Source organism: Dromiciops gliroides, chromosome X (assembly GCF_019393635.1).
Source record: "Dromiciops gliroides isolate mDroGli1 chromosome X, mDroGli1.pri, whole genome shotgun sequence".
Taxonomy (NCBI): domain Eukaryota; kingdom Metazoa; phylum Chordata; class Mammalia; order Microbiotheria; family Microbiotheriidae; genus Dromiciops; species Dromiciops gliroides.
In genome coordinates, this window is record NC_057867.1 from 615,320 (window position 1) to 643,151 (window position 27,832).

Below are 27,832 nucleotides of genomic sequence, written 5' to 3' on the forward strand. Positions count from 1 at the left end.
TTGCCCTTGTGATAGTTGTGAGGTAGAGCCTCAGGATCGCTTTAATATTTTCACAAGTTTCTAATTATCAATAGTGTGGAGCATTTTTCATATATGTGTTGGCACCTTGGATTTCTTCCTTTGTCACTTGCTTGATCATACCCTTTGACCGTTATTGCAGATTTGCATAGATTCTTTATATGTCTTGGAAATGAGACTCGTATGAGAAAAACTTATATCAGAAAATCCTCCATGCCGGTTGGAGTTATACCAAAAGGGCAAGGTTGGTTCAACATTAGGAAAACTGTAAACTTGACAGACCATACAAAGAGTGAGAACATCAAAGAAAATCAATCCTGTTATGTTATCAGATGCAACAAAAGCGCCATAAAAAGGAATAAGTGAATATTCCCTTAATATGTTAAATAGTCTATCTACAACCAAGATGCAGCATATATATATATATATATATATATATATATATATATATATATATATATATATATATATGTAGTTGGTATGATTTCGAGCCCTTTCCCATGAGATCAGGGTAAAGTAAAGGTGTCCATTCTAATCACTGTTATTTGGGTTAGTGCATGAAGTTTTACTTGCAGCAATAAGACAAGAAAACGAAGTCAAGGGATCAAGCCAAGGCAAGAAGGAAATAAAACACATTGACAGCAATATAATGAAAGGCAACTAAAATTAATGGGAAGAATTAGTTCAGCAAAGCTACAGAATATGAAACACATCCCTAGAAATCCCAGCAGGAAGAGATAGAGAAATTCCATTTTAGAAAAGTACAGAGTTGTGTAATGTACTTTGGAATCCATCTACTGAGCGAGGCATAGACGTGAGAAGTATCTATGCTCTTTGGAAATAAAGACAGACCTGAATAATTGGGGAGCTATCACTGGATCATAATAAACCTTTCAATTGCCATTGCCTCACCAGGGTCCCAGTCCCGCCTTCCCCCCATGCATACTTTTCCTGAGATTAGTTTACCAGGGTAGGAGATCTGCCAGGTGGTCCAGGAAACTTAACTGGTTTGACCTTCGTTTTGTCTGTCCACGTTCCCTGGTTGGGGGGGCGGGGGAGTCGGTCGGTTACACATTTATTAACTACTATGTGCAAAATGGGCTAGAGGTCAAAAGATTCCAACTGGAATTGAGTGCTTTATTCAGTTACCTGTTGTAGTTTCCAAATATGTCACAAATGTTACTTTAAAGATCTTTTGGGGGTTTTTTCCCTTGGGAATTTCAGCATATAGGCCATTGTGGGGCCCAGCCACCACCCAAGAATGGGGGGGTATCCAGTAGAACTTAATTTGAGTGGAGTGGTGGGGAGAAGTTGTTTTTTTAGAGAAGTCTCACATTTCTTTCATTAGGTTTACAGACAAAGCTGGAAGAACTATGATCAGTAAATGCAGTGACCATCTGTCATCCCACAGGAGCTATGATGAAGCTTATCATTCATTTCTGATAGACATTTTTGTATACAGCCATTAAGGGAATTCATTTGGCTTTGACTATGAATATTTATTCTTGTAAAATTGTTTTTCTTTTCTTTCTTTTTTTTCCCCTATGGGATGGGGTTGGGAGGGAGAGAAAGTGGATTGGAGTTCATTGAAAAGAAATTTTTAAAAAGAGGAGTTTGGGGGCTGTTAGAGAAGTAGAACACAGCACGCATGCACTTTCAAATGAGGTTACTGCCTTGTAGTTCCTGTTTCTGCCAGCCATCACATATGGCAGATAGTATGTTTTTTAAAGGCAAAAATCAAAAAAGGGGGGAAGTCAACACAACTGGTCACATAAAAACATCTGCAAATATCCGCAGTGTACTACAGTTCTAGGTATTCTAACTCTGTCATGGGGTGGGAGCTCCTTCTCATGTCTCTCCTTTGGAGCCACTCTTGTCCTTTGTTGTGCTATAACGTTCACTTTGGGGCCTTTCTGTATGTGTGGTTGTTTTTTCCGTTGTCATGTATCTTGTTTTGCGGGCTCTGCTTCCTTCCCTCTGCATCAATCCACGTAAATCTCCTCACACTTCTCTGCATTCATCACCCACATCCTTTCTTACAGCACAATAATATTCCATGACATCACATAACCCCACTTGTTTGATGGGCGTCAACTTTGTTTCCAATTCTTCACTATCACCAAAAGTGCTGCTAGAAATATTTTGGTGTAATTGTGTGGGCTTTGGCCTTATGGCCTCCTTGGGGTCTAAACCCAGTAGTAAAATCTCTCTGGGTCAGTCATATATATATGCTTGGTTTACACACATTTGTGGAAGACTGGTAACTAACTGTAACATGGGCTGTGCTCTTGAAATGTGTGTTTTATCTACTCAGAAGCCTGGGAACTCATGATGTTTCCTTGGCTTCTGCTCTGTCTGCTTCCAACCCTGGGACTCTCCACATTTTCTCCCTGGGTGATCTTTAAAGAGCTTTAAACGGTGAGTGTTGCCAGCTTATTAAAACCTTGACTCTTTTCCCTTTCAATTAGACCAGGCACTCCTTGAGGACAGGAAGTGTTCAGGCTTCTCTTTGTATCCCCAGCACTGAGCACAGTGTCTCACACATGGTAGGTAGGTCCTTCACAGGTGCCAGTTATACTGAGCAGAGCCTGTTCTTTCTTCAGTGAACAGTATTACCCCTTTTTGAGAACTCAGGCAGGCTTTAAAGACATCTCCAGTGGGCACTGAGGGCTACATTTGTACCTTCTTAGTTTAGCATTATAGAAGTATGAGGAAGTATAGCTGTTACTGTTGTTCAGTTGTTTGAGTTGTGTCCAACTCTTTGTGGTACCGTTTGGGTACCATTTCTTGGCAGAGATACTGGAGCGGTTTGCCATTTCCTTCAGCTTCTTTTATATTTGAGGAAACTGAGGCAAACAGGGTGAAGTGACTTGCCCAGGGTTACGCAGCTAGGGAGTGTCTGCAGCTGGATCTGAACTTGGGTAGGTGAGTCTTCCTGACTCCAGACTCCTAGAAGAGCCAGATGGAGTGGAGGTGTTTGGCTGAACATTCCCCCAGCCCGTTTTTCCTATATTGTCTTTTTCATTTCAGCAACAAATGGTTGCTGACCCTTTTGACTGCTAGGACTGTAACAGATTACACATCAGACTGGGCCCTTCTCATTCTTTTGGGGGTCAGTCCAGTTATTTGGGAATCATCTCAGCTCCCCACATTCAAGAGCCCCAAAATTGCCTTAGCATTTTGGATTTTGAACAGGAAGTGTAGGGTTCTTCTCTATCAGTCCCTGGATGTCACAGATATGTTTGAAGGATGCCAGAGGCTTTGCCATATGGCTATTCCCTGATCAGTTCTAGTAGTTGGGTTCCCTGAACACCTAGTCTTCTACATGGATGAGCCTTTGAATCCTGGGCAAGTCAGGTTTTGTGACTTTATGGTGGTCTTTGATTATATATGTTACCAGGATGGCAGGCAGTCTTATGTGGGGCATGTGCCCATACCCTGGAGGTCAGTGTCAACTGCTCGCTCCCAAGGAGCCATGTACTCTGTCACCACCTTTAACAGGCTTAACTTGCTTCTTTTCAGACCTCAGTGTTGCTGGGATGTCCTAAAAGAATAGTGCATCATTCCCATCACTAATGGAAAGTGGGAACAAACTGTTCCTTCTTTTCCATTTGAATTATGAGTGAGTGGTCCCCCCTCAGTTCTGGACTGGGCAAACAGTTACCTCAGTTACTTTTTACTCTTAGACTCTCGAGTGGGCTGAGGAAGGCAGATGATAACAATACTTTCCCTTTGGGGCTATTTTCCTGGTTGGTTTTTTAGAATGTTGCCATCAGCGGTAGTTTCTGTTTTTGAATGCTTGTTCTCAAGGTCAGGGAGAGGGTTTGGACAAGCCAGGAAGCAGCTTAGATATGATACTGGAATTCCTCCCCTCTCCGAATTGATTTGTGCCAAGGTTTTTGCATTTATCAGCTCCAAAGTGGAACAGTTTTCTAGAAAGTTACTAAGCAGTGTAACATTTGCCCATGTTGGCATCTTAGTGTCTAAATCAGCAGATGATGACCCCATTTTCAGAATGTTGGGATGAATTTGCAATCAGTTGGAAGCTAGTGGTCTATGGGGACGGACTTCCTAGCCAGAGTTGCCCATGTAGCTGGAGCTGCTGCTGCCTTAGCCATGGTCAGCTGTTGCCTCACAGCCAGCATGGATTTTGAGGCTCCTTATGCTTGACCCTATAACTTATAGACCAGAATTGTTATCTGCATGGCTTGGCATTTCTGATTTTGCTAACGTGACAACTTTCTTCTAGGGACACACAGAAAATTTCAAAAATGAAAGTGGACAGGACTAAACTGAAGAAGACGCCTACTGAGGCTGTGAGTATTTGAAGGGAGGGCTGGCTTTATTTAGACTCATTTACCGTAGGAGAGTGTAGCCCTTGGGCTGAGTGACAAGACGATCCTTCCCTCCTTCCCCACCTCCAAAAAAGGGAGAGGACATTTGGGGCCTCTTAATTTGTGCTATGAGCACACTGTCTGGTTATAGATCTGAATGAACCCCTATGTTTATGTTGGGGAATTCCTGGGGAGATAGCCACATGAGGTCTCCACTATCTCCATTAATGAGGGTCCTTGTGTTTTCTTCTAGCCTGCAGACTGCCGGGCTCTGATAGACAAACTTAAGAGTTGTAATGATGAGCAGCTGCTCCTGGAACTTCAGCAGATCAAAACCTGGAATATTGGAAAGGTGGGTAGGATGTCGTAGACTGTATTCTTCCACACAAGGGAGACTTAGCGAGGGTAGTAATAGGATGTGCCTCAACCTCCCTGAAGAGCAACTGCACTTTAGCGAGCACCTTTCTACCCTCTACACATGACCTTTGACCCAGAGTAGTTGGATTGATGAACCACTAAGAAAGAGATCAAATTGTACCCATTGTTGATGATGAAAACTTGGTTGGTTCTGAGCTTCTGACCCTAAGCTCATGCCATTTTCCACGTATGCGTTGGGTGATAGAAGCTAGACTGGAAGGTAGCACTAGCAAGAAACATTGATGATACTTGCATGCAGTCAAAGGTTTTTTGCTCTGTTTCCCTGAGTTCATTCAGGAGGCTTAGAGTCTGTGGTTTGATCCAGATAAGTGAATCTTGGGTAAGAAAGATAGACATTTCTCTCCTGAAGTTGAAGTGGTTGGTAGCAGGCAAAGCCTTTCACTTTGTGGAGATAGACATCTAGGAGTTCTTGAACCCCAATAGGAGCAGGAGCAGGAGAATGGTTGGAATGAGCAAAGGTGGGCTACCTGTCCGTGTGCTGTGGACAAGAGCCCCACTGCCAGCTTGCAGAGACCACCGACCCTCTTCCTTCTTTCTTTTCTAGTGTGAGTTGTACCATTGGGTGGACCTGTTGGATCGCTTCGATGGCATTCTGGCTGATGCCGGACAGACGGTGGAAAACATGGCTTGGATGCTGATGTGTGATGGACCTGAAAAGGAACATCTGAAATTACTGCTCTTGGCAGTCTTGAACTTTACTGCCCTGCTCATCGAATACAGCTTTTCTCGACATCTATACAGCTCCATAGAGGTAGGTGGGAGACAGGGGCCTTGATCCTGGCCCCTTGTGTTTGATGGACAAATGGAAAAGCATTTCTTGGGTACCTTGGTACTGTGTGCCAGGCACTGAGCAGAGTATTTGGGCTGCGATTCCAAAATCAGGGCAGGCTCTGCTCTCCAGCAGCTCCCGTCTGCATGTGTGGCTGCTTTCAACTACAACATTATAGTCCTCAGGGTTCAGGGGCAAAGCCAAAATCTTCTTTTGCCGTTTTCCATTAAGAAATCCACTGAACCATTGATTGGATGGGGCTGTGGACATTGGTGGGGGTTGCTTTCCTTTCTAGTCTCCCATTATCTGGGGTTTCAGAAAAGGGTTAACTTCCCTAAATGTTGGCTGCTTTAGGGGAAGAGGTTAGGTTCTAACTGGGGCTCTTAGATTCACCTCCCCATTGATGGCTGTTGGTCTGCAGGTGACAGTGGTGATGATGAGGGTGAGGTGGCAGGATTGGCACATGCCTCCTTCTGACTGCTTCAGTAAGCTTGTGAGTGGGGATCACTGGATGTCTCTTACTTTCAGGCATTGGGGGGCAGCTTAGCTATAGTCTTTGCCACCAATAAATAGCTTAACTAATGGTGTGAAAGGGCTGGCCGGTTACCTCCTGGTTACCATTGGTGCTCTTCTTTTTGTGGTGGTGGTTCGAGGCACTTAAAAACCAACCAAACCCAACCCCAAGGTGCTTTCCCAGGCTTCTTGAAAAAACTGTTTACATGTTCACCATGTTAAGACCATCCTCTTCCTTGTGCCTGCCACTGGCTCACCTTTCTCAGCCCTCTGCCCTTCTACACTTTCCTGTTTCCAGAACAGTGATAGTGCCCGTTGCATTTCTCAGAGAGGCTCAGGTGACCTTTGGGAATAGCCTGGGATGTGCAGGGCATGCAGGCTGGACAGCAAGACAGGTGGAGCTTACCGCCCACTATGGTTCTAGTGTTCTTCTCCTTTAGAACTGAGCCTGAGCTTGACAGGGATTGTGCCAAGGCTTTAAAGGAGAGAAACAGACAAGTCTGAAGACTTTGGGTTGGGAGAAACCTGAGTCTCAGCTGTAATGAATGCCAAGCAAGCATTGCTCTCTACTGTACCCCTGCTTCTAGGCAAGGGGTATCCTTGGGGAGGTGCCGACATTTCCTGATAGTTAAATCTGAAGAAGGTGCAAGTGTAGAATTAAACCTGGAAGTAATGGTACAGGTCATTTGGTCCAATGTCCATTAGGGGCTGGGGCCCCAAGCAGCAGAGTGGTTCAGCCAAGGCCACACAGCAGCAGGCCGTGGCGGGACCCAGGCCTGCTGCCGCCAAATCCAGTAAACTTTGGAAAGATTACACTTGGCTTATTCCACATCCGACAGTTCAGTCAACTTTGTCAGCAGATCAGAAAGTGCTGAACACGAGACAAGGCAAATTCCACACAGAAAACCGGGAGGTATTGCACAAGAGTTAGTGTTAGCAAAGATTGAGGCCCACTGCTCTGCCCAGTTGAAGAGTAACCAGCCTAGTAGCTTTTTTTTTTTAAATACATTTTTTTTTTATTGTCTCTCCTAAATGTTCCCCTTTCTCCTCTGTCCCAGAAAGCCACTATTTAACAAACAGTGCCCTTTGGTTTTTATCTGTCCTTGTGACAAGACTAGACGGACCCACTTAGTAACCAAGTCAAACAGGGTCTCCAGCATCTCCTGCCTCTTTCTAAAATTCCAGTGTAGGCTTTGCAGGGCCTGGTCCTTCTATTTGGGAGAGAGAATAGACCCACAAAACAGGGGAATCTGTAAGATCAAGCTGGAGAAAACAGGCAGTAGGAACTTTTTGCCTGTTTCTGGTTTGATGGGCCTATACTTAGTCCTTTTTTGGCCATGATCTTCCAGCACAAACTGCTTTAGAAACTTGTGCTCCCTGTTGGGGCCTTGAAGGCCAGACGAATGTGTCCTCCAGGACTCAAACTCCAGTTATGGTCCTGGGGAAGCTTGGCTTGCTTGGACATCTGCACTCAGACATTTCCAGCTTGGGGACCAGATCCTTTTGTTTGTCTGAGCCTCCATCTTTTTCTCTATGTTGTGATGTTAGAATCTGCTTTACTCCGCTTACAAATGTGAGCAGTTGGCATAGCTAAAAGGAAAGCCCTGTGTATATATAGAGAGCCCCTTGCCATGGCATACACATTTGAGACTTGGGAAGCCCTTGAGAGAGAGAAAGGCCTAGATTCTTATCTATTAAAGGGAGAGCACATTTTTAGCTCCCTTCTCTGCCAGAGTCCCCAGGAAAGAGAGTGAGCCTGAGCGCCAGTCTCTTCCTTCCTCCTCCCACTAGCCTGCGTCACTTCCTGATGCCAAAGAAAAGACTCCTGGTCTTGCCCCCAAAGACCTTCGCTTCATGGGCGGAACTCTTCTACAGTAAGTCTCCAGCAGGTGGCGTCATTCCAGTTGTTATACAGGATTGTATGTGCGTGCATGTATGTCCCCTTCCAAAGGAAATAAGAACTTGGCTTCTGGGTTGCTAGGTTAAATGCATTCTTTCTTTCTTTTTTTTTGGTGAGGCAGTTGGGGTTAAGTGACTTGCCCAGGGTCACACAGTAAGTGTCAAGCATCTGAGGCTGGATTTGAACTCAGGTACTCCTGACTCCAAGGCCAGTGCTTTATCCACTGTGCCACTTAGCCGCCCCTGCTAGGTTAAATTCTAAGCTCCATGGAGTTTGACTGTTTTGCTCACTGGCAAAAGCTGATTTCTATCTTGTTTGAGCTTCTAAGCTTACCATAGAAAATTAGCTTTTTCTTATAACTATTCCTTTCTATCCCTGTAGCATCTGACTACATTACTGGCCTCCTCTGATATGCAAGTGGTACTCGCGGTGCTGAATCTCCTATATGTCTTCAGCAAGAGATCCAACTACATTACTCGCCTGGGTTCTGACAAGAGGACTCCGCTGCTGTCCCGTCTGCAGCACTTGGCAGAGGTCAGTAGTAGATAATGGTGGGGGGGGGGGGGCAGGCAGCCCTTTTACCTGCTGGCTCCAGAAGCTTCAAAGTGGCTGTCTGACAGTCCATTTGAAAATGTTTTTGGTGCCCTAAATGGTTGCCCAGGCATTCTGTTTGTCCATTGTTCCACTGATAACCAAATGTGAGAACCAGGTAGATTGGGAGTCTTTCACGGGAAGTGAAGGTTTTGGATTCTTCACCAAAAGATCAGTGGTTCGAGATTACCAGCATTATTGCTCTTCAGACTACTTTGGAGACTGAGGTATTAGTAGTTAGACTGGCAGAAATGGTTGAGTAATGACAGAATTTCCAATCTTGAAATTGATTGACTCAAATTATACAGTTTTGACCTCAAAAAGCAACCTTATTTGTTCAAGGGAAGACTTCGGGCTAGGCATTTCTCCAGTGGGTTAGCAAGAACTTACTGTTTGTTCCCCTCGTTTGCTCTTTCTCCTCCCTCTCTTGTTTGAAGAATTTGACCTTGGATGTATTTTTTCCTTTTTTGGATGTGTCCTTAGAATTTGCAAGTGACTCTAAATTGTTTTTGGAAACTAACAGGAATAGAGCATATAGATTTAGAGTCTTCTCCAGGCCAACAAGCACTGTGTGTGCTACATTTGAAGTCCATCAGATACTGGGGAGAAAGATTGGGGCTTCAAGTGGGTTGCTGGAGCAATTTGCTGCATTCTTGGTAACATAACGCAGGATCTCTTGATGGCTTAAGGCTTTATCAAATGTCTTAACCTGTTATGCTCCTGTCAGATAAGAACCAGGGATGGCAACTTGCTAGTCTTGAATATTGGCCAAGAAAAGGAGTTTGCTGTTGAAGTTCTGTGTCCACCTAGACAGTAGACTTAGAAGACGTGGCATTGGTGGGCTCAGTGTGTCTGTGAGAAGGGGGGCTGCATAAAGCCTATTCTGCACTGTTGCCTGGGGCCCCTCGCCCTCTGCAGCTGGTTCTGCCCACTCCCAGGGCAAACCTTTGTCTTCAAGCTTGGGTGGGAAGCTCAGTTAATTCAGCAAGCACTTGGGAAGCTGCTACATTTTAAGGAATAGTGCCCAAAGGCAGTGAGGGGCAGCCAGTCTCTCCCTTCTCTTTCTGTTCTTTGTATTGTTTACACATAGTGTATATTTTTACATTTCTGGGTAGAACAAATGTACTGCAAACAGGAAAGGTGCAGGTGACCAAGTTATTGATTCTCAGCTATGTTGTGTCCTAATCAGATGCATGGAGTTTTCATTCGGCAACATTGCTGCTTTTTTGTCGTTTACACTACCCTAAACAAGTCACTTAACTGTGTTTGCCTCAGTTTCCTCATATGTAAAATAAGCTGGAGAAGGAAATAGCAAACTACTCCAGGATCTTTGCCAAGAAAACCCCAAATGGAGTCAAGAAGAGTTGGGTGTGACTGAAACAACTGCATAACATTTCCATTGTCTGCTACCCGTAGTAAAGAAAAAAGGAAGAAGTGTTCTGCTGCAGCAGGTGGCACAGCAGCCTTGCCTTGCCTGACAGTGCTTTTGTCTCAAGGATGATCATTGCTTGTTGGAGGTTTCCTGTTTCTTTTTTCTTCGTTTTACTGTAGTTCACACCTGACCTCCCCACGTTTTTCAGGGTTCCTTATAATCATCATTCACATAGCTTTTATTTGTGCAGCAGCATTCCATTGCATTCTTAAACCCCAAGTGGTCCAGGAATTCTTCACTTTTGAGCACCTACTTTGTCTCTGCACACTTGGGCATGGATACCTAGGCTTGCTTTCTACCTTGCTTCTCCTTGGGTTGTATATGCAAGGGTATGAACCATTCAGTGAGCTTTCTCACTTTCCGTGCTTCTGTCCAAGAAGGCTTCACAGTGCCAGTGCATCTATTCACAGATGCTTCCAGTGTAAGCTCCTCTGGGGTAGAGACTCTTATTTTGATTTACATTCCTAGTTCGCAGGTGCACTTGGCACCTAGTAGCAGCTTCAGAAATGTTTGGTGATTGATTGTCTACTGAAATCCCTTTCCATCTTGTCCTTCTTCAGTGAATTCCTTCAGCTCCATGCAGAGATGGGCATACCCTTTATTATGAGTCTGTCACTGCTATGTCACTCAACTCTGGAATTTCTTTTTGTGGTCATAATCCTTCCATTTGATCATTCCCTCTTTGCTTCCTCTTTAAGACTCCTAATCTCATTCTCTCTCTTCACTGTGACCTTCAATTCCTTTACTCCTCAGTTCTTTCCTAAGCTATCCCCCCTGTATTGGTTATGCTCAACTCCCTTTCTGATCTGAACTCTGTGAATCAGTATTTTTCTTCTTCTTTTCTTTTGATGGGGCAATGAGGTTTAAGTGACCTGCCCAGGGTCACACAGCTAGTAAATGTCAAGTATCCAAGGCCGAATTTGAACTCAGGTCTTCCTGAATCCAGTGCTGGTACTTTATTCATTGCATCACCTAGCTACCCTCTGCACCTTAATTTCAAAACTACTCTGCTCATTCATGTTTCTTTCATGTCTTTATGTTCATTAAAAAGGGGGAAAACATTTTAATGGTCCTCTTTGATGGGGAGGCAGGGGGATCAGATCCTGTTGCTATGATCCAAAAGGCATCCCCTGTAGGTTCTGACTCTTTGCTTTTCTACTCTCTCTTCTTTTCATCTGCCCTTTAGTAAGTTTGTTTTGTTTGCAGCTATTCTCTCCCCATGTTATTTTCTTTCTTAATCCCCCCCCACTTTTTTCCCTTTGAACAGATTTTGAACCCAAACTGTGTTCATGTACATCTGTGTTTATGTTCATCTATTTCCAACTCCCTTAGCCCTTTCTTCACAGTGTATGTGTCCAACCTTTTTGTCTGTTCCAGTTAAGAGTGAGATTGATCTGATGCCTCCTGTGGTCTTTCCTTGTCCCCTGGTTTTGAGAAGCATGTTCTATCCCCTGCTTCCTCATTTCTCCCAAACAAGTGTCTTGCTCCTCTTTCCTTATCAGTAAGTACCCTTTGAAGACAGTAAGGTTACAAAAGGACCTTCATCCCCTAGTAGAATGTTAGCTGGACTGTCCAGTTGCTCAGAAACATTTTCCTTTCCCGAGTTTCTCTGTTTCAAAGTTCCTCTCAGCTCCAATTTTGTTTTTTCCCTATAACATGATAGATACCAATGGGTGGGTAATTATTCTTGTATTTCAGCCTTTAGTTTTTGCCCTTTTTCTAGCCCCTGACTTCCCTGGTGCTCTGTACTGCTTTTCTGGGTGCCTGCAGAGTTTTTTCTTTGTGGAATTTCTGGGCTGTGACTGTGCCATTCCTGGGCCTTTTCCTTTTGGGATGACTTTGGGGAGGTGATTTGTGGATTCTCTGGTTTTCTTGGGCCTGTTGCTCCAGTATACTTGGAATAGTGTTTTTGATTTCTTGACCTAGAGGGATGTTCCCCCTCCCCTCAGGTAGCCCAGTGATTCTTAGCTTCTCTAGACTTAGCCTGTGTTTGAGAGCTGCCGCCTTTCATGTTCTCTTTTTTTCCCATTTTGTTCTCTTATTGCTTGTTATCTTCCAGAATCATTGATTTCTCCTCAGTCTATGCTTGGTCTTAGAAAGTTCATGATTTGGGTTTTGTTGACCACTTGATCTTTACCAGTCCTTTCCTCTAGAGCTTTTTCTTTCATCATCCTTGTTGAAAACTTGAGGCTCTGCTGACAGTGCTGCGCAAATCCAGTGGATTAGTTTGAGGTATAAATACCTCAAGGCATTTTTCTGCTTACATTTCTCAGTGATTTGTAGCACTTGTTCACTTCTGTTTTGAGGCTGGGTCCTAGCTTTGTGACCTTAAACAAATCTTTTTCCCTTCCGAGCCTGTTTCGTGTAATGTGGGCAGGATAATTCCTGTGGTACCTCAGTACCTAGCATAGCTTGTCTTTGCACACTAGATTGGAAGTTCTTTGAAGACAGGGACTGTCTTTTTCAGATTTGTATCCCCAGCACTTAGCCCAGTACATGGCACATTGTAGGTACTTAAATTTTTGGTGACTGTCGACAACTTAAGCAGCAGTTTGACCTCCTGGTTAGACCAGACCTTGGTTTGAAGAAGACCTGGGGGCCAAGGGGCCAAGTCTATAGGTCTGCTTTCTGTTTCACTCCCTTTACTTCACTCCCCATCCCCAAAGCATCCCTCCATAGGCTGATTGTGAGTCCCAAGTAAGGATTCCTGTAGCCACTGCTTCGTTAACCTTTTTCAATATCCAAAGCTAGGAAGTGTCCACAGGGAAAAAATGGAGAGATTTTTGTTGGGCCAAGAGGTTGGTGGGTCTAGAAATAAAGATGAGTGTTGAGCTCCAGCAACTCTGAATTGCTCTCCAAATCTCAGGCTGTCTTTCTTCTCCTGGCCCTGGTAACAGTAGCCTGGGCCTTGGATGGAATTTTTCCTCAGTTGCAGTTCTTCCTCTCTGCCCCCACTTCTGAGCCTGATTGAAGCAATAAGCTTTTACTGAGCATCTTGGCTGTGTTGTGGGCCCAATGTAGCAGGAGCTCAAGGCCATTTACTTTTGGAGCTTATTCCTATTTTGACTCATGTCTCCTCAAGAAAGCAGATCCTTTCCTCCCTCTTGGCTCTCTGAGTGTCGTTCCAGCCCCATCCTCTGATTCAGAAGCAGCTCTGCGCAGAAGTAGGCTTGGAGTCAGTGGCAGGAGATGAAGGGACTGATAGATAACCATGACATGCCAGTCCATGGATGGAGATGGATGCCAGTGGGGCTGTCCCCCTGTCTTCCTCTAAATCCTGTCCTTGGAGGAGCCCTTTCTCTAGACCTTTTGAAACACACTGGGGTCAGTGACATTTGGTATGCGTTGTTGTTGGGTTGTTTTTAGTCACATCTACTCTTCGTAACCCCATTTGGGTTTGGGGTTTTTTGTTTTTCTGGCAGAAATACTGGAAGGGTTTGCCATTTCCTTCTGCGACTCATTTTACAGATGCAGAAAGTGAGACAGATAGGGTTCGGTGACTTGCCATGGGTCACATAGCTAGGAAGTGTCTGAGGTGGGATTTGAGCTCAGGTCTTCCCGATTCCTGGTCCAGTGCTGTAGCCACTTCAGGACCCCCTAGCTGCCAGGATGTATGTTGATTTTGCCTATTTACTCATCCAAAGTCACTGTGGTAGTTGGGAAAACAAATACCTCTTGGATAGTCAATCTGTACAGGTTTAGTATAGCGTCTGCTGTATGTATGTCAAGCATGACGCAGATGATTTGACTTCCCTGCCAGATGCTCCTTCTTGCTTCTCCCTTTGGATGAGGTACTGTGTGCCAGGCACTGTGCTGGGTGCTTGAGGTAGAAGTACAATGACTTGATCTCTTCCTCAGCTGAATTTGCAGTGCAGTGGGGGAGATAAGAAATATCTCTGGAGGTCTGGCTGGTGTAAACAGAAAGGGAAGAAGTCCAAGGCCAATAGTTTGGAAGAGAGGGTAGTACTAAGTAACACTTGAGGACTCTAGAAAGGCAACTTAATACAGGCTGCATCTCCAAGGAAGAGAGGTACTCCAAAGGTGCAAGGTGTGCCTTGCAGGCATGGGGGAGAGTCGGTTCTGATGCCTGGAGGTGCCCTGAGGTGAAGATAATGAGGGGGATGCAGAGAGGAGCCCATTCTACCATGGCAGAGGATGAGTAATGTCCAGTGATGCTGGAAAAGGTAGATTACTTAAGCCAAGGCTCTTCACATAGGTCTGCACTTAAGGGTAATCTCATTGTATCAGTTCTACTGGAGGGAAGAGAAATTTGACATGTGGAGACCTCAAAGGTTCTTGGGATAATCTAGGTGAGAGAGAGGTGACAGGGACCTGACTCACGTTGTACGTTGTGGTCACAGGAGTAGAGAGAGGAAGAAGGTCTAGCTGGGGAGGCATTGGACAAATGGAAACAGCAAGATCCGGCAAGTGTTTAGTCAGGGGAACACTGAGTGGAAGGTGACCCACCACCCACTGCCTTGGGCTATTTCCATATAAAAAAACTCAAGGGTACAAACACCCCAAAAGTGCTTCTCCGGTAATTAGCAGCCTGGTAAGGTTTTTCTCTAGGCACTATTGACCCAGAGTTGGCCTGTTTGGGTTTGTGTCACCTTCATCACAGAGAAATTAAAGGATATGACATGGATCCTTGTTAATTTGCACAATAATTGGCACACAGTAAGCACTATATGGTGGTGGTAGTGGTGATGATGGAGGAGGAGGAGGAGAATCCATGTAAAGTCCTTTCTTGTTTTTCATTAATCACTTTTATATACAAGTAGAGAGAGTTGTGAATAGATGAAGGCTCAGGAGGAGTTGGCACATTGGTCCTTAACTACCTCCAAAAGCTATTTGCTTTCCAGGCCTAGGGAGGCCATCACCCTCTCGAACTTTTTGTCCTTTTCAGGCCTTAGTTAGACTGGTCAAGCCTTGGTGGGGGGCACTTTGGAGACACCACATGTGACACCTGTCTTGAAGCCCTTCTTGTTCTACTTGGCCTCCAGAGTGTTTAACTTGCTCCTCAATAGAAGGCTGACGTGGATTCAGAAAACATGGCCTTATATCGTCGTGATCATTGCTTCTATTTTGATTCATTGGCATGGCCTTTTATTCTGTTTGTGTCCTTAAAATTAAGTGCTCTCTCTTCTGCCACCCTAACTCAGGACTGTTGGGTGTGTTTTTCCTTCATCCCGTGGGAGCGAGCGTACATCAAGTCCCAGTTAACCTGACCTTGCTGTTGTTGGTTAAATTGATAGAAAAGTGACACTGACATGTGTGCAGTGAGTTGTAACTCTGCCTTGTTATTTCCTGCAGAGCTGGGGTGGCAAGGAAAATGGCTTTGGACTTGCAGAGTGTTGTCGAGACCTGCACATGATGGTAAGTCGGTGTTTCCATTTGAGATGTCTCTTGTTCTTACCTGGCTGTGAGGGAGCTTTATCCTCTGGGAAATGCCTGAGGGGAAAAAACTTTTGGCTCTTGGACCCAGTGACCATAAATGAAATGAGTTCTGGAGAAATCAAGAAGACACTTTGGCCTACTTCAGGCTTTATTGATGCTTGTCTGGGGATGGGGATTGGGAGCTGTTCACAGCTCCTCCTAGAGTGGATTTCATTTGATATTCAAGCCTGGAACAGAGACCCATTTGAAAGTGTCCCATTAACATCACATTGGTCCTCAGCACTTACTGGTGCGGCATAATTTGGCAGTGGCAGAACCCTGGAGGTTTGTTGTGTATTGACTTTACAGGGCCTACTGTCAAGCCTCTACCAGTGTGGCTGTTACTTTGTGTGGGTCTTTTCCAGGACTTGTGTGCTCCCCAGAATAGTTGGCCCCCTCATCCATTCACATCATCTCTTCATGCACACCTCTGCTTTTGGTTGGCTTCGCTTAACATGGCTCTTTCCTCTTGCTTAGGTCTGGCCCAAGCTCTGAGCTTGGTCATGACCTCCATATATTGGAGCAGGGTTGTACATACCATGTTCAGTTCTCTGCTCTGTTGTTCTTATGTCCCTTGAACACACTCTGTGGCATGCCAGGAGGCTGGAGAACCATTCTCTAGGCAGTCTGAGCATGATGTGCACTGGTGTGTTGGGCTCTGCTTTCTCTCCAGAGTGCTTCTTTCACAGATAAATTTAGTGGTGTTCAAATGGACCCAAAAGGATGCTGTTTCCCTTTACTGCTCAGGCTCCCCCCACCTTCACAGTGGGCATGATGGGAGCTCAGCGATAATCTCGGGTCAGGTTCTAGCCTTATCTTAGGCGCTTCACACCAAACATGAATTCTTTTCAAATACAGTTTGCACTCTTCCATGCTGGTCTCAAGCTGTGTTCTTGTGCCATCTAGGTTATTGATGTGACTTGGGATCCTTCTGCCCCAGGGGATTATATCCCATGCATTTAAATTTAAAACACACACACACACACACACACACACACACACACACACACACACACACACACACACCTACCTATGGATACTCATTGAAATTCAGTTGTTTGGGAGTCATTTCCTCAGCCTTCTTTTGTCCTTGGTAAGGACTTTCATGTCCTACCTGCAGTCATTGCCTGCCTGTTGACATGAGGAATCTCAGCCTGTTGTATTAAAGCCCACTTTGAGTGAGGGGATGTGCTGGAAGGGAAGAGCCATCACGATGCAGTGCCTGGAGCTAGGAGCTTTGCCTTGTACCTGCTCCAGCAGTCAGTTCTTTCTGTGTTGTTCTTCATTCTCCTCTACTTTTGCTGCCCCCCCCCCCCCCCCACAATCAGACTCATCATTTGCAAAGGGAGACCCAGTTATGATTGTGTCCTCTGGGGAGAAAAGGCAGGCTAGGGTTCTGCTCTTGAAAAGAAACACCATGTGACCAGAAGCCGGAGTAATCAGAGCCCCTCTGGAAGAGTGATTCCACTGCTCCTTGGTGCCACTGGGTCCTACCCAGTTGTCAGGAGTAAAATGTCAAGTTTGGGAGGGGTCAGCTGCTTTATTGCCTGTATAATTCTACCTCGCTATCTAATTCCGTGCTGTGCTTTATACACAGAAATACCCTCCCAGTGCAACCACACTACACTTTGAATTCTATGCAGACCCAGGGGCCGAGGTCAAAGTCGAGAAAAGGGTGAGTCTCATGCTTGTTCTGGTATGGTCTGCAGCAAGCTATGATGGGAATAACTGGCTTAGAACATTTCTGTTAACTAGGAAAGGGGTCCCAAGTTAAACTGCCAGCTTCCAAGCTTGACCCCCTGTGAAAAGTACTGTCACCGTCCAACAAGGCCTACTTTGGGGAGGAGGACTGGTTATAGCTTGAAATGGTAGGACCACTTCCCTCACCCATATATACTCAAGACTTTCTCCAAGAAGTTGGCAGTGTCTGACAAGAGCCATTATGCCCCCAGCCACTTGCATCACTGCCTATTGGGTTACTCAAAGCCAAAAGTAGGTGTTGAGATGCAGTCGACTGGTACAATTGGTTTGCTCTTAGAAAATCAAATTCTGTCCCTATCATTCACGTTTCTTTACTGCTTTTTAGAAACTACCTTGTTGAATGGTTAATGAAACACCAATCTCTCTGACCAAGAATTTTTATAAATTTCAGTTCACCCACAAACAAGGTGTTAAGAGTACATTTGGGGTATGGTTGCTGTTGAGTTAAGTCTTAAGAGAACAGAGTAGTATTGACCTGGCTAGCCAGGTCATGGCCAAGACTGTTGGCCTGAGGAGCCCTTTTTCCCAAGATGGGCCCAATCTTGTCTTTGCTCCATCTTGACTCAGTGGGATCTTGCCTTGTTGATTTTATTTTAAGACAAAAGCAATTCCTTAGTCCCCTAACTCTAGAATACCCAGGCCCCATTATAGGGAGAAGGTAGCAAAGGGAGAACAAGTGGACAACATCTTACCTGTCTCTCCTTCCTCATTTTCCTTTTAGACACCCAGTAATACACTACATTACATCCACATAGAGCAGCTGGACAAGGTAAGAGAAGTCCCTACCACAGTCCAGTTGTTGTGATTCCTCATTGACTGTTTGGATCTTAACCATTTTCCTTCTCAACAACCCCCTCCCCTCTTCTCTCTAATATAGATTTCAGAAAGTCCTTCTGAAATCATGGAATCCCTCACGAAAATGTACAGCATCCCAAAGGATAAGCAGGTACAGTATTGCCCCAGAATGGGTCGCTGTGTAGGGAATGGGTTGTTAGCAAAGTTTGTGCTCACATGCACAAGGCAACTCATGTACATATGTTGTTGTGTGGTATTTTTATTGGGTTCCAAGTTGTCAACAGAATGGTTTGTTGGTGGGTGTCATCTTCTTCCTAACCAGCTCTCTGAAGAATGAGTTCATTAGGTTGTGTTAGCTCTCCCTACCCCAAGTTGGTGTTGGCGTTGTATCTCTTATGACCTCTTTGGACAGGTAAAGAAGACTCTGTAGCTTGTGTGAAGGTGCAATGTAAGCTTGGACTTCTTTCTTCCTCACAGATGCTGCTGTTTACACACATCAGGCTAGCCCATGGCTTTTCCAATCATAAGAAGAGGTTACAAGCTGTTCAAGCCAGACTCCACGCGATATCTATATTAGGTAAGATTACTCTGTGACTGATTAAGGGAATTAGTAATGTCTCTTGCCCCTTTCCTCCGCTCCCTTTGTCTCCCTCAGCACTCTGTGGCACACTTTGGTGGGTTGAGTATCCTTGTTAATACAAGCAACAAGGTCATCATTGGGCTACTTGCTCCCTAGGAGCTTTTTGAGACAGGTTGGTTTTGGTGGGTGGTCATTACTAGGCCACGTGCAGGGCTGAACAGCACTGAGAAGGTGTTTTTCTGTGTCCTGTTGGACCTTGGCACCAAATTTCTCATAACTTTTTTGTTCTTGGTTGGTCCTAGTGGAATGGCCAATGGCATTTGTAGGGCTGCATGCATCTGTCTAGCAGGGGTCAGTTGCTGAGTGTTCATCAATTGTTTCTACTGTCAAAACTACTAGTGTGTCCTGGACTGTTTGACTCCCATTGTGGGTTTCAGCTGACTGGCCAGGGCCAGTGTCATCTCAGATAGTTTTGTTGGAATCATGGAATTGTTTATTATCAGGGAAAGAAGGGAACAAGCATTTCAATCAATGCTGAGGATGAGGACAATGAGTGGTAGTGGTGGTCCAGGCCAGGAGACCCTACATCTCTTAGCTCTGGGCATTTTTTCTGGCAGTCCCTTGTGCCTGGAACTCTGGGTCTTCTCAGCTCTGCCTCCTGCTTTCACCAGCTTTTTGAAGCTTCAACTAAAATCCCATCGTCTGCCTTCCCTCTTTAAATTCTTAACCTTTGCATAGCTTGTTTGTCTATATTTGTTTGCATGTTGTCGTCTTTGCTGTTTAGATTGTGAATTCCTCAAGACCTCCTTACCTCTTTTCATATCCTCAGCACTTAGCACAGTGCAGGGGAGGGTGGGAGCAAGCTTTTAAGTACCTTTGCCAGGCAAAGGTGATCTCATTGGATCCTCACAACCACCCTGGGACATAGGTTCAGTTATTATCCCCAGTTTACAGTTGAAAAGCCTGGCTTCCCCAAGGTCACACAGCTAGGAAGTGTCTGAGGCTAGAGTTCAATTCACGTCTTCCTGACTCCCAGGCCTAGCCGTTCACCTAGCTGCTCCTTACATTAAGGCTTGACTTGGACATCTAAATCTTTTCACTTGGGTAGTGAAAGGTGAGTGGGGAGGGGTTGGGGTGAAGAAGGAGGTGCCATCAATGCCTTTTTTTCTGAATGTAACTGTCTTTCAATGTTTCCCTTTGTTATTGTTCTGGATGCCAGTGGGCTCCTTTGCAGAATTAGACACCAGAGAAAGGATTCCAGCGAAGTCATATCTGTAACTTTCAAGGGATAGATATGTATGTACTAGGTCTTTTTTTAATTAAGAATTCCTGGAAGAGTCATGGACAGATCGATAAGAATCTCATGGGAGAAAAGGAAACAAGCTAGAGTTCCCTAAAGTAGTCAGTGCTGAACAAAAACCATTGAACAGCTGCCTATTGACTGTAGATCAGCTGAGCAAAATTGAGCCACAACATCATACAGCTCGGCTCAGCTGTTAGAGAAACCAAGGCGCACAGATGTCTTGGAAATTAATGAAAAGGTTGTGAATACTGGAAGGTGGCAGGTTTCCTTAACCTGACATCTTCAATTGTCAACCATCATAAATTCTGAATGACTGAAGTATCTTAATTCAGAAAGGCCTCTGCTACTCAAACGAGAGGAGAGCATCAGGTCATGTTTCTGGGCCCTGAGTTCTGATCTAGTGAGCTCAGAACAAGAAAAGGCCAAAGTTTAAAAATGCTTTATTAAGTTGGTAATTTTTGATATTGAAAGTTTCCATGGAAATGGAGCCATTTTGCATGATATAAGTGGTCAAGGGATTTGATCAAGTATTTGCAAAGGGTTCTGGTTGTTCTATCACCTCCATTTCCAAATGTCTCCCCCCAGGCCTCCTCCCCAGCTGGCCATGGTGACCATCCAGAAGAAGAGGTTGGGGGGGGGTCCGAGGGCTAGGCTACCTAACAGCCCCCTGTGACTGCCTCTAGAAAGAATAGAGAGCCGAGTGTTTGCTCATACTTAACTTTGCTCCTCATCCTCAGCATTGATTGAAATGCTTGTTCCCTTCTTTCCCTGATAATAAACAATTCCATGATTCCAACAAAACTATCTGAGATGACACTGGCCCTGGCCAGTCAGCTGAAACCCGCAATGGGATTCAAACAGTCCAGGACACACTAGTAGTTTTGACAGTAGAAACAATTGATGAACACTCAGCAACTGACCCCTGCTAGACAGATCCTGCTGTCAAGCTTCTTGCTTTTTCACTTGTTTCCCTTTTACTGTCTAGTCCTGCTAGAGGATATCTTCCTAGTTCTTTTTCACTCTGTATCAGTTGATAGAAATCTTCCCACACACCCTGTAGCCTAATAGTCAAGTCCATTTGTGTGTGTGCTACTATTTCTCCTTTGTCCTTTTTAGTCAAAGACATGCATATTACCACACTTTCCCCATAAAACTAGGGAAGCTTGGAAATGGTGGTGTGCCTTTGTCTTGGGATCACTCACCTTGCAGGCAAGTCTCTGTAGGGAGCCTTTCCCAGCCAACATTATATAAAAATTCAGCCCTTCCCCTCTTTATTTCCCTTTTGTGGGCAGAGCTGCTCTTCTGGTCTTAACCCTAGAGATTAACATTTGAATGGCAGCCTCTGATCCTGTGGGATCTGAGGTAGGACTCAGTCTCTCTGGGCTTTAGTTTCTCATTTGTGATCATCCTGGAGGGCCAGATTCTCCTCTCATTCTAGTTAGATAACAAATGCGATTCTACTTGAGACGATTTCCCCTTTTGGGCTTTCTTGACTCGGTGTTTTTCCTTTTGCAGTATATTCCAATGCCTTACAGGAGTCCGCAAACAGTATCCTGTATAATGGATTGATAGAGGAGTTGGTAGATGTCCTCCAGATAACAGATAAACAGCTCATGGTAGGCTTTCCTCCCCCTTCATTTTCTTCATATTTTTGTTCATTCGTCAGTATTATCAGCATTAAATTGCTCCTCCTAGTCTGGTCCCCAAAAGAAAGACACAAACGTAAAAAGACTGAGAGGATGACAGTCACAGATCCTTGATTGGGAGCTGGCAAAGACTTCAGAGAGCTTTGCATCTTCACTCCTCCTTTTTCAAGGGTGCTTTGTCACCAGCTTGGTCCCAGAGTCGCTTGCCAAGATGATGCAACAAGCAAGCAACAGTGGCCATCTTCCTGCTTCTCAGTCTAGCAGACCTTTGGCCTCTGTACAGCCCTCTGATCTCCACTGGTGGAAGGCAGGCCCACCTGGAGGAGAGTTTTTCTGGGCAAGCCAACATGGAAGTTTGGTCACTTGTCCCTTTGCTTTTCCCCATGTCGAACCAAAGCTTTTGGCTTTGACGAAATTTCTATCCTACTCTTCTCCTCATTTTTCCTGTTGTTGTGAAGTTCTTTGACTTGACTGGAAATTCCCCAAAGGGCTTGCCATGTACTAATGGACTTACGACTGGAGGTTGAGAAGAGTGCTGCTTGTGTGTTTTTGCTTTTCTAGGACATTAAGGCAGCCTCTTTGAGGACTTTGACATCAATTGTGCACTTAGAAAGGACACCTAAACTCAGCAGTATTATCGACTGCACTGGCACTGCCTCCTACCATGGATTCTTACCTGTTCTTGTACGAAACTGCATCCAAGCCATGATTGGTAAGGTTGAGTTGCCCCCAGACTGAAAGACCCTTTCTTGGAGCCCCTTTTCCTTTGTGTGCCAGCATTCTGGGTTTTTCCTCCCTCTCTTTTTTTTTCTCATCCAGATCCTTCCATGGACCCATACCCTCACCAGTTTGCCACTGCTCTCTTCTCCTTCTTATACCACTTGGCCAGCTATGATGCTGGAGGAGAAGCCTTGGTGTCTTGTGGAATGATGGAGGCCTTACTTAAGGTATGGTATCTGTTTGTGTTTGTGGGAATAGCAAAGGAGGCCCAAGGTGATTACCACGAGAGCCAACACCCCAATGCAGCAATGCAAGGAAGTCCTTGGCAGTCCAGTCTGCACCCCAGTCACTGTGCCTATAGTCATCTCTGGGGTTGTGCTAGTCTGCCCACCTGAAGCTTTCTGTGATATTGACTTAGCTCTTAATCTCACTGTGTGTACTCTAGAGAGCATGGGTTTGGGGCTCTCGACCCTGCTTAATTAAACCAACATTTGAGTCACTTTTGCCTTTTTTGAGCGGGCCTCTGTGTTCTCATCTGGAAAGTGAGGAGTTCCATTAGACGACTCCAGTACTTTTGCACCCTCAGCTGACCTGACCCTCCCGTGCTCTTCAGCCGTGCGTCCATTTCCAATGGAAAACCCTTTCAATTCTGCATAGGTGATCAAGTTCCTTGGAGATGAACAGGACCAGATAACCTTTGTTACCAGAGCAGTCCGAGTCGTCGACCTCATCACCAACCTTGACATGGCAGCTTTTCAGTCTCACAGCGGGCTGTCAATCTTCATTTACAGATTGGAGGTATTTATTTGAACACTTTGCCATTTTACAGACTTTGGTATCATTGCCAGCTGTCACCGCCTCTTCCCTTTGGCTTCTCTACCCGAGCTATTGTAAACATGCATTCCCTGGAATTTGCTTCTTTCCTTTAATATAGCATGAAGTCGACTTATGCCGAAAAGAGTGTCCTTTTGTGATCAAGCCAAAGATCCAGAGGCCCAGCACTGCCCATGAAGGAGAAGAAATGGAAACAGACACGGACGGTATAGTTACTGCATAGCACATAAGTGTCACGGACTTGGGGGCTGTGAGCTTTGTTTTGTGCTTGGCACACTCAAGGGCCTGCCTGGTCAGCACCTCTGATTCCAGAGATTGTGATTCTAGCCCCGTGCGATGCCTCCTTTCTTTGTTCTTTGTTCCTTGTTCCTGTAGCCACAACAAGTTATTTGTTGTGTTCAGCTGTTCTGTTGAACAACTCTTATCAGTGTTTTATCATATGTGCAGTGAAGGCACAACTGAGAGGAAGAATTTATTGGATAAGAATTAGGAGAACAGCCCAAAAGATCTGGGCAGACTACTTGGAATAAGGAGAAGTGTCTTCTCAAGGTCTCTATTTGCCTTCTAAGAAACCAGCATTGTAAGCATCAGCATGGGGGTGGGGTAATGAGGCCTCAAAAAGATCTAGAAGGATTTTAGTGCACTACTGGGTAAGCTCAGTGTGAATTGCCATTGGAATGGCCTTGGACATCCCAAAAGATCCCAAATGTGATCTTCTGGGCCATGTTGGGAAGGGAGGGAGATGGAGTCCTGTTAGACTCTGTCCTCCCTCAGCCCCATGTGGAGCACTGTCACTTGGATTGAGTAGGAAGGACTTCAGAAACTGGGCCGTGACCAAGATGGCCATAGAATGGATTGATGGAACTGGCACTGCTCAGCATGGAGAATGACAGACTTTCAGAATGGAAAGGAGCTCAAAAAGAACCTCCTCATAACCCCATGAGGGGTCATCTTCTAGCCTTTGCCTGAGTCCCCTCCCTCCCCCCTCCCAAGGTCATTGGGATAGAAAAGATTTTCTTCAGGTTTGTGCAACATTTGATTCCAGTTGATTCCATTCACATAGTTGTGGTTGATACATGTACCACACCCTATTCACAATGCCCTTGGGCATTTGTTCACTTTTTCTTAGCTTCTGATTTTGTTCGGTTATTTACCTCTATACTCCAACCCTGTAATATGTGAGGTATGATTTCATGTTGGACTTGAGTAAAACTCTTAAATAAATTGTGTTCTCGGCAATCTCTCCAGTGGCTAAAACACATGAGGCATAAGAATGAATACACGGGAACTTCTGGACCTCTGTTTTGAATCTGACTTGTGGGTTCTTGTTTCTGCCTTCTTTTGGCCGCAGACAGTAAGGCATGCCTTGTTCAAGCTCTCTCTTATCTATTGAGTCTGTTCTTCTTTGCTGGCTAAGGTCTGGTGCCAATTCTTCCGTGGACCCCTCTCTTGTTTTTACTACCTGAAAGTGATCTCTCTCAACCGTCAGATTTGCTTTTAGAACATCTTGCGTGGATCTCTCATTCTCCTTCTTATTATACTTGCAAATATGTTAGGACCTTCATTTTTCTTCTTTGTACACCCATTTCATGCACTATATTGCCCTGGACTGTCATGTTCGCCACATAAGGAACCTGGATATTTGAGCTGTTACTGTAATGGAAATCTTGCACATACTTCCTGGGCTTGCCCTTATCAAACACTTTTTGGGATGGTCTAAGAATTTCACTGTGAACCATTCATTAGAAAGTTATTTACAAGGAGTGTAGGAACTCCTTGTCTCTGCTCTGGCTTTCATTTAGATCATCTACTTTGGAAAACTTAGCTTTCTACATTGAGAGTTTTCTCTCACTTTATTTTCTCTTCCCCTTCTCCCTCCCCCTTCCCCCTCCTGATTTCTTCCTCAGTTGCAGATGTAGCCATGGAAAGCAGTCCAGGCCCATCCACCGCTTCGGTAGATCACCGGCCTGATGTGGAAACAAGGTCCCGGGCTCCCAGCATCAGCGGCAGCATCATGCTCCCTCCCCGTACTGGTGTGTAGTCTGACATGGTATCACTGGGCACAGCTGCTATTGGTTTGCAGAGGAATTGGTCGTTAAGATTGGGGATCTCCAAGCTGCGAGGAACTTGAGGGCTCCAGCTTTGGATGCCCTGACCTCAGTTTCTAGTTGAAGCACCTGAGGCTGAGGTGAAGACTCTTGCCTGTTGGTGAAGATTTCTTCTCAGTGGCTCTGCAGATCTATACATCAGCCATCTCTCCGTCAGGGCACATCAAAATCTCTTCCATAGCTTCATGAGCTCATCTTTCTAATATGCTCACTTAAGGACCGGGGGGACAGACAGGGGCAGGACAATGTTGATAAGCCTCTTTAGGGCAATTATTTATCAGCTCACTTTGTCCTCCGTATTTGGTGCATCATGGAATTGCAGAATGCTAAGAATTGCAAAGGACCTCAGTGGTCCTACAAGTGATCTGCAGACTTCACTTGAATTTCTCCATGAGTGGGAACCTACCACCTCAGGAGGCAGCCCATGTCACTTGTGGACACTTGTAATTTTTGGGAGGTTGTTCTTTACATTAAAGTTTCAATCCACATCTTCCCCTCCCCGCAAGGGTTCCTGATTCTACTTTCTAGTACCAAGCAGAAAGTCTTATTCCTCTTCCACATTGACTCTTAGGGATTGGCTTCCCCAGCCCCTTTTCCAGACTAAACAGTCAATCCTGACTTCTTTCATTTGATGCTAATGTGGTTTGGACTCAAGACCTTTAACCCTCTTCATTGCCTTCCTCTGGTTGCTGTCTGGCGTATCAGTGTCAGTCTTAGACAGTTGTACTCCAAACTGGGAGCACCTCTTCTGGGTGGGCTCTGGCCAAGGCAGAGTCTGGAGGGTATAGTCCTGGAAGCTGGCTCTCAACCTAGTCTGATGGCATTAGCTCCTTGGCTTGCCATATCACGTGGTTGCCAATCTACTACTTAGATGGACCAATGACTGACTGTCTTCCCCATCTTGTACTTGGAAAGTGAATTTTTTTAATCTAATAACAAGACTTGACATTTATCCCCATGGACTTTTATTAAACGAATTCAGATACTTAACTTATCAAGATATTGGTAGGTTCTCCGTGGAAGCTACCCAGCTTTGTAGCAGCCGCCCTACCCAGCTAACAGTTCCTTATAATGGTGAACTACCAAGGGGGAAGAAAAGCCATTTCAGTCTTTGATGTCTGTGACAATATGTAGTTTTCCACATCCACAATTTCTCCCATCCTCCCAACTCTGCATTGGAGGTGGTGCGAGGTATATTTTCCTGGTCGTGGTTCAGAGACAAGCTTAGTCATTAGAAATAGTTCTGTGTCATTTACATTGCTGTAGTCATGTCCCTACGTATCCTTCCTCAGAACCTTTGAATTCTTCTCTTTGGAAATCTTGGCCACTTGTCTAACAAGGTCACAAATTCTCAGATAGTGGACAGTTCTCCCCAAGGTTCCCATCAATTCCACCCGATTGGTAAGAATCATCTAAAACAGAATTTCCCCCCTTTTTTTCCTTCCACCTATTCAAGGATGAAATTCTCGTTACAGCTGCTTTGGGCCTGGCCAGTGTCATTTCACTTGGACTATGTGCACTATTCATTCGGTGCCCTGTGCGTAACCAGTCTCCTCTCATTTGCCTTTGCCAGGAGTACAGTGCATTCCTCAACGTGCCGCACTTCTCAAGTCTATGCTGAACTTTCTTAAGAAAGCCATCCAAGACCCCGCCTTCTCTGATGGCATTCGTCATGGTAATGGCTCCACTCGGACCAGGGTGTCTTGGTGGGGACTAGTGCCTATAGATTCCCCAAGGGTGGCTCATTTCCAGTTATCGATTAGTTTGCTACTGTTCTGGGGTAGGTTTCCTATACTTGATCAAACAGCAGAAAGAATGGAACTAGGATCAGAGTTGGGGATTATACTTGGAAAGTTATTGAGACCCAAGTCTGAGGATCACTGTGGGAGGGAATGTGGCTATCTTGGCTGTGGGCTCAGATGTTGTTTGTTTATTCTCAGCTGGCTTTGGGCTCCCAGTGTACTGAGGGAGTGCCAGTGGCACTTTAAAAATATATCAAAGACAAGAGCAAGGACATAGGGAAGAGTATTAAGAACAGGAGACGAGCAAATATCGGTGAATCCATGGACATCTGATCCAAGGCCTCTGTATTGCTACATCCTCCAACATTAAGCAGCAGTGGGCTAGGTGCTGAGGGAACCGAGCCAGAAGCAGCCAAGTGCTCACACTCACTGAACTGCCTTTCTTTCTGTGGGGGAGGGGGGAAGAACAGGGGGACAGAGCAGGGGTACAGAATGATGTTCACTGAGAAGTTGGTCCGATGGAATTGGGCGGAGCCTTGAAGCTTTTTACTCTCTGTGACTTTAGAGGATGATCTTAAATGTCAACTATTTGTTTTGTCTTAGTGATGGATGGCTCTTTGCCTACCTCCCTGAAACACATCATCAGTAATGCTGAGTACTATGGGCCTTCTCTCTTTCTACTAGGTAAGACAAGTTGGTACCTGATAAGACTGAATTTTGGTAGTCTTTCCTGGGAGAATTTACTGTCCTGGCCATTGTCCATTATTGGATTTAATGTGGGAAAGGACCTTCAAAGAGTTTGTCATTTGTCCTTATTTATTTATTTATTTATTTATTCGTCTTGGTAATCCAACATATAGAGGATATTGCTTGAGTTTTTAAAAGTTTTTTTATTGATGTTTTTTGTTTCTG

General features: G+C 45.0%; 1 protein-coding gene across 15 annotated transcripts in view; it reads left to right on the forward strand.

The window, feature by feature from the left end:
* Positions 1-27,832, forward strand: part of HUWE1 (HECT, UBA and WWE domain containing E3 ubiquitin protein ligase 1) — a 114,611-nt gene that overhangs the window by 19,781 nt on the left and 66,998 nt on the right. For 11 of the 15 annotated variants that reach the window (XM_043973689.1, XM_043973699.1, XM_043973695.1 and 8 more), the window contains exons 3-19: positions 4,268-4,334; positions 4,606-4,704; positions 5,335-5,541; positions 8,354-8,506; positions 15,309-15,371; positions 17,029-17,106; positions 17,914-17,961; positions 18,070-18,138; positions 18,465-18,564; positions 21,386-21,486; positions 22,078-22,228; positions 22,336-22,463; positions 22,894-23,034; positions 23,171-23,276; positions 24,978-25,103; positions 26,752-26,853; positions 27,524-27,604. In XM_043973689.1, the coding sequence (XP_043829624.1) occupies positions 4,290-4,334; positions 4,606-4,704; positions 5,335-5,541; positions 8,354-8,506; positions 15,309-15,371; positions 17,029-17,106; positions 17,914-17,961; positions 18,070-18,138; positions 18,465-18,564; positions 21,386-21,486; positions 22,078-22,228; positions 22,336-22,463; positions 22,894-23,034; positions 23,171-23,276; positions 24,978-25,103; positions 26,752-26,853; positions 27,524-27,604 (1,798 nt within the window). In that variant the 5' untranslated portion in view covers positions 4,268-4,289. The remainder of the gene's footprint in view (positions 1-4,267; positions 4,335-4,605; positions 4,705-5,334; positions 5,542-8,353; positions 8,507-15,308; positions 15,372-17,028; positions 17,107-17,913; positions 17,962-18,069; positions 18,139-18,464; positions 18,565-21,385; positions 21,487-22,077; positions 22,229-22,335; positions 22,464-22,893; positions 23,035-23,170; positions 23,277-24,977; positions 25,104-26,751; positions 26,854-27,523; positions 27,605-27,832) is intronic. The other 4 variants (XM_043973701.1, XM_043973704.1, XM_043973702.1 and 1 more) reach the window with 2 other exon arrangements.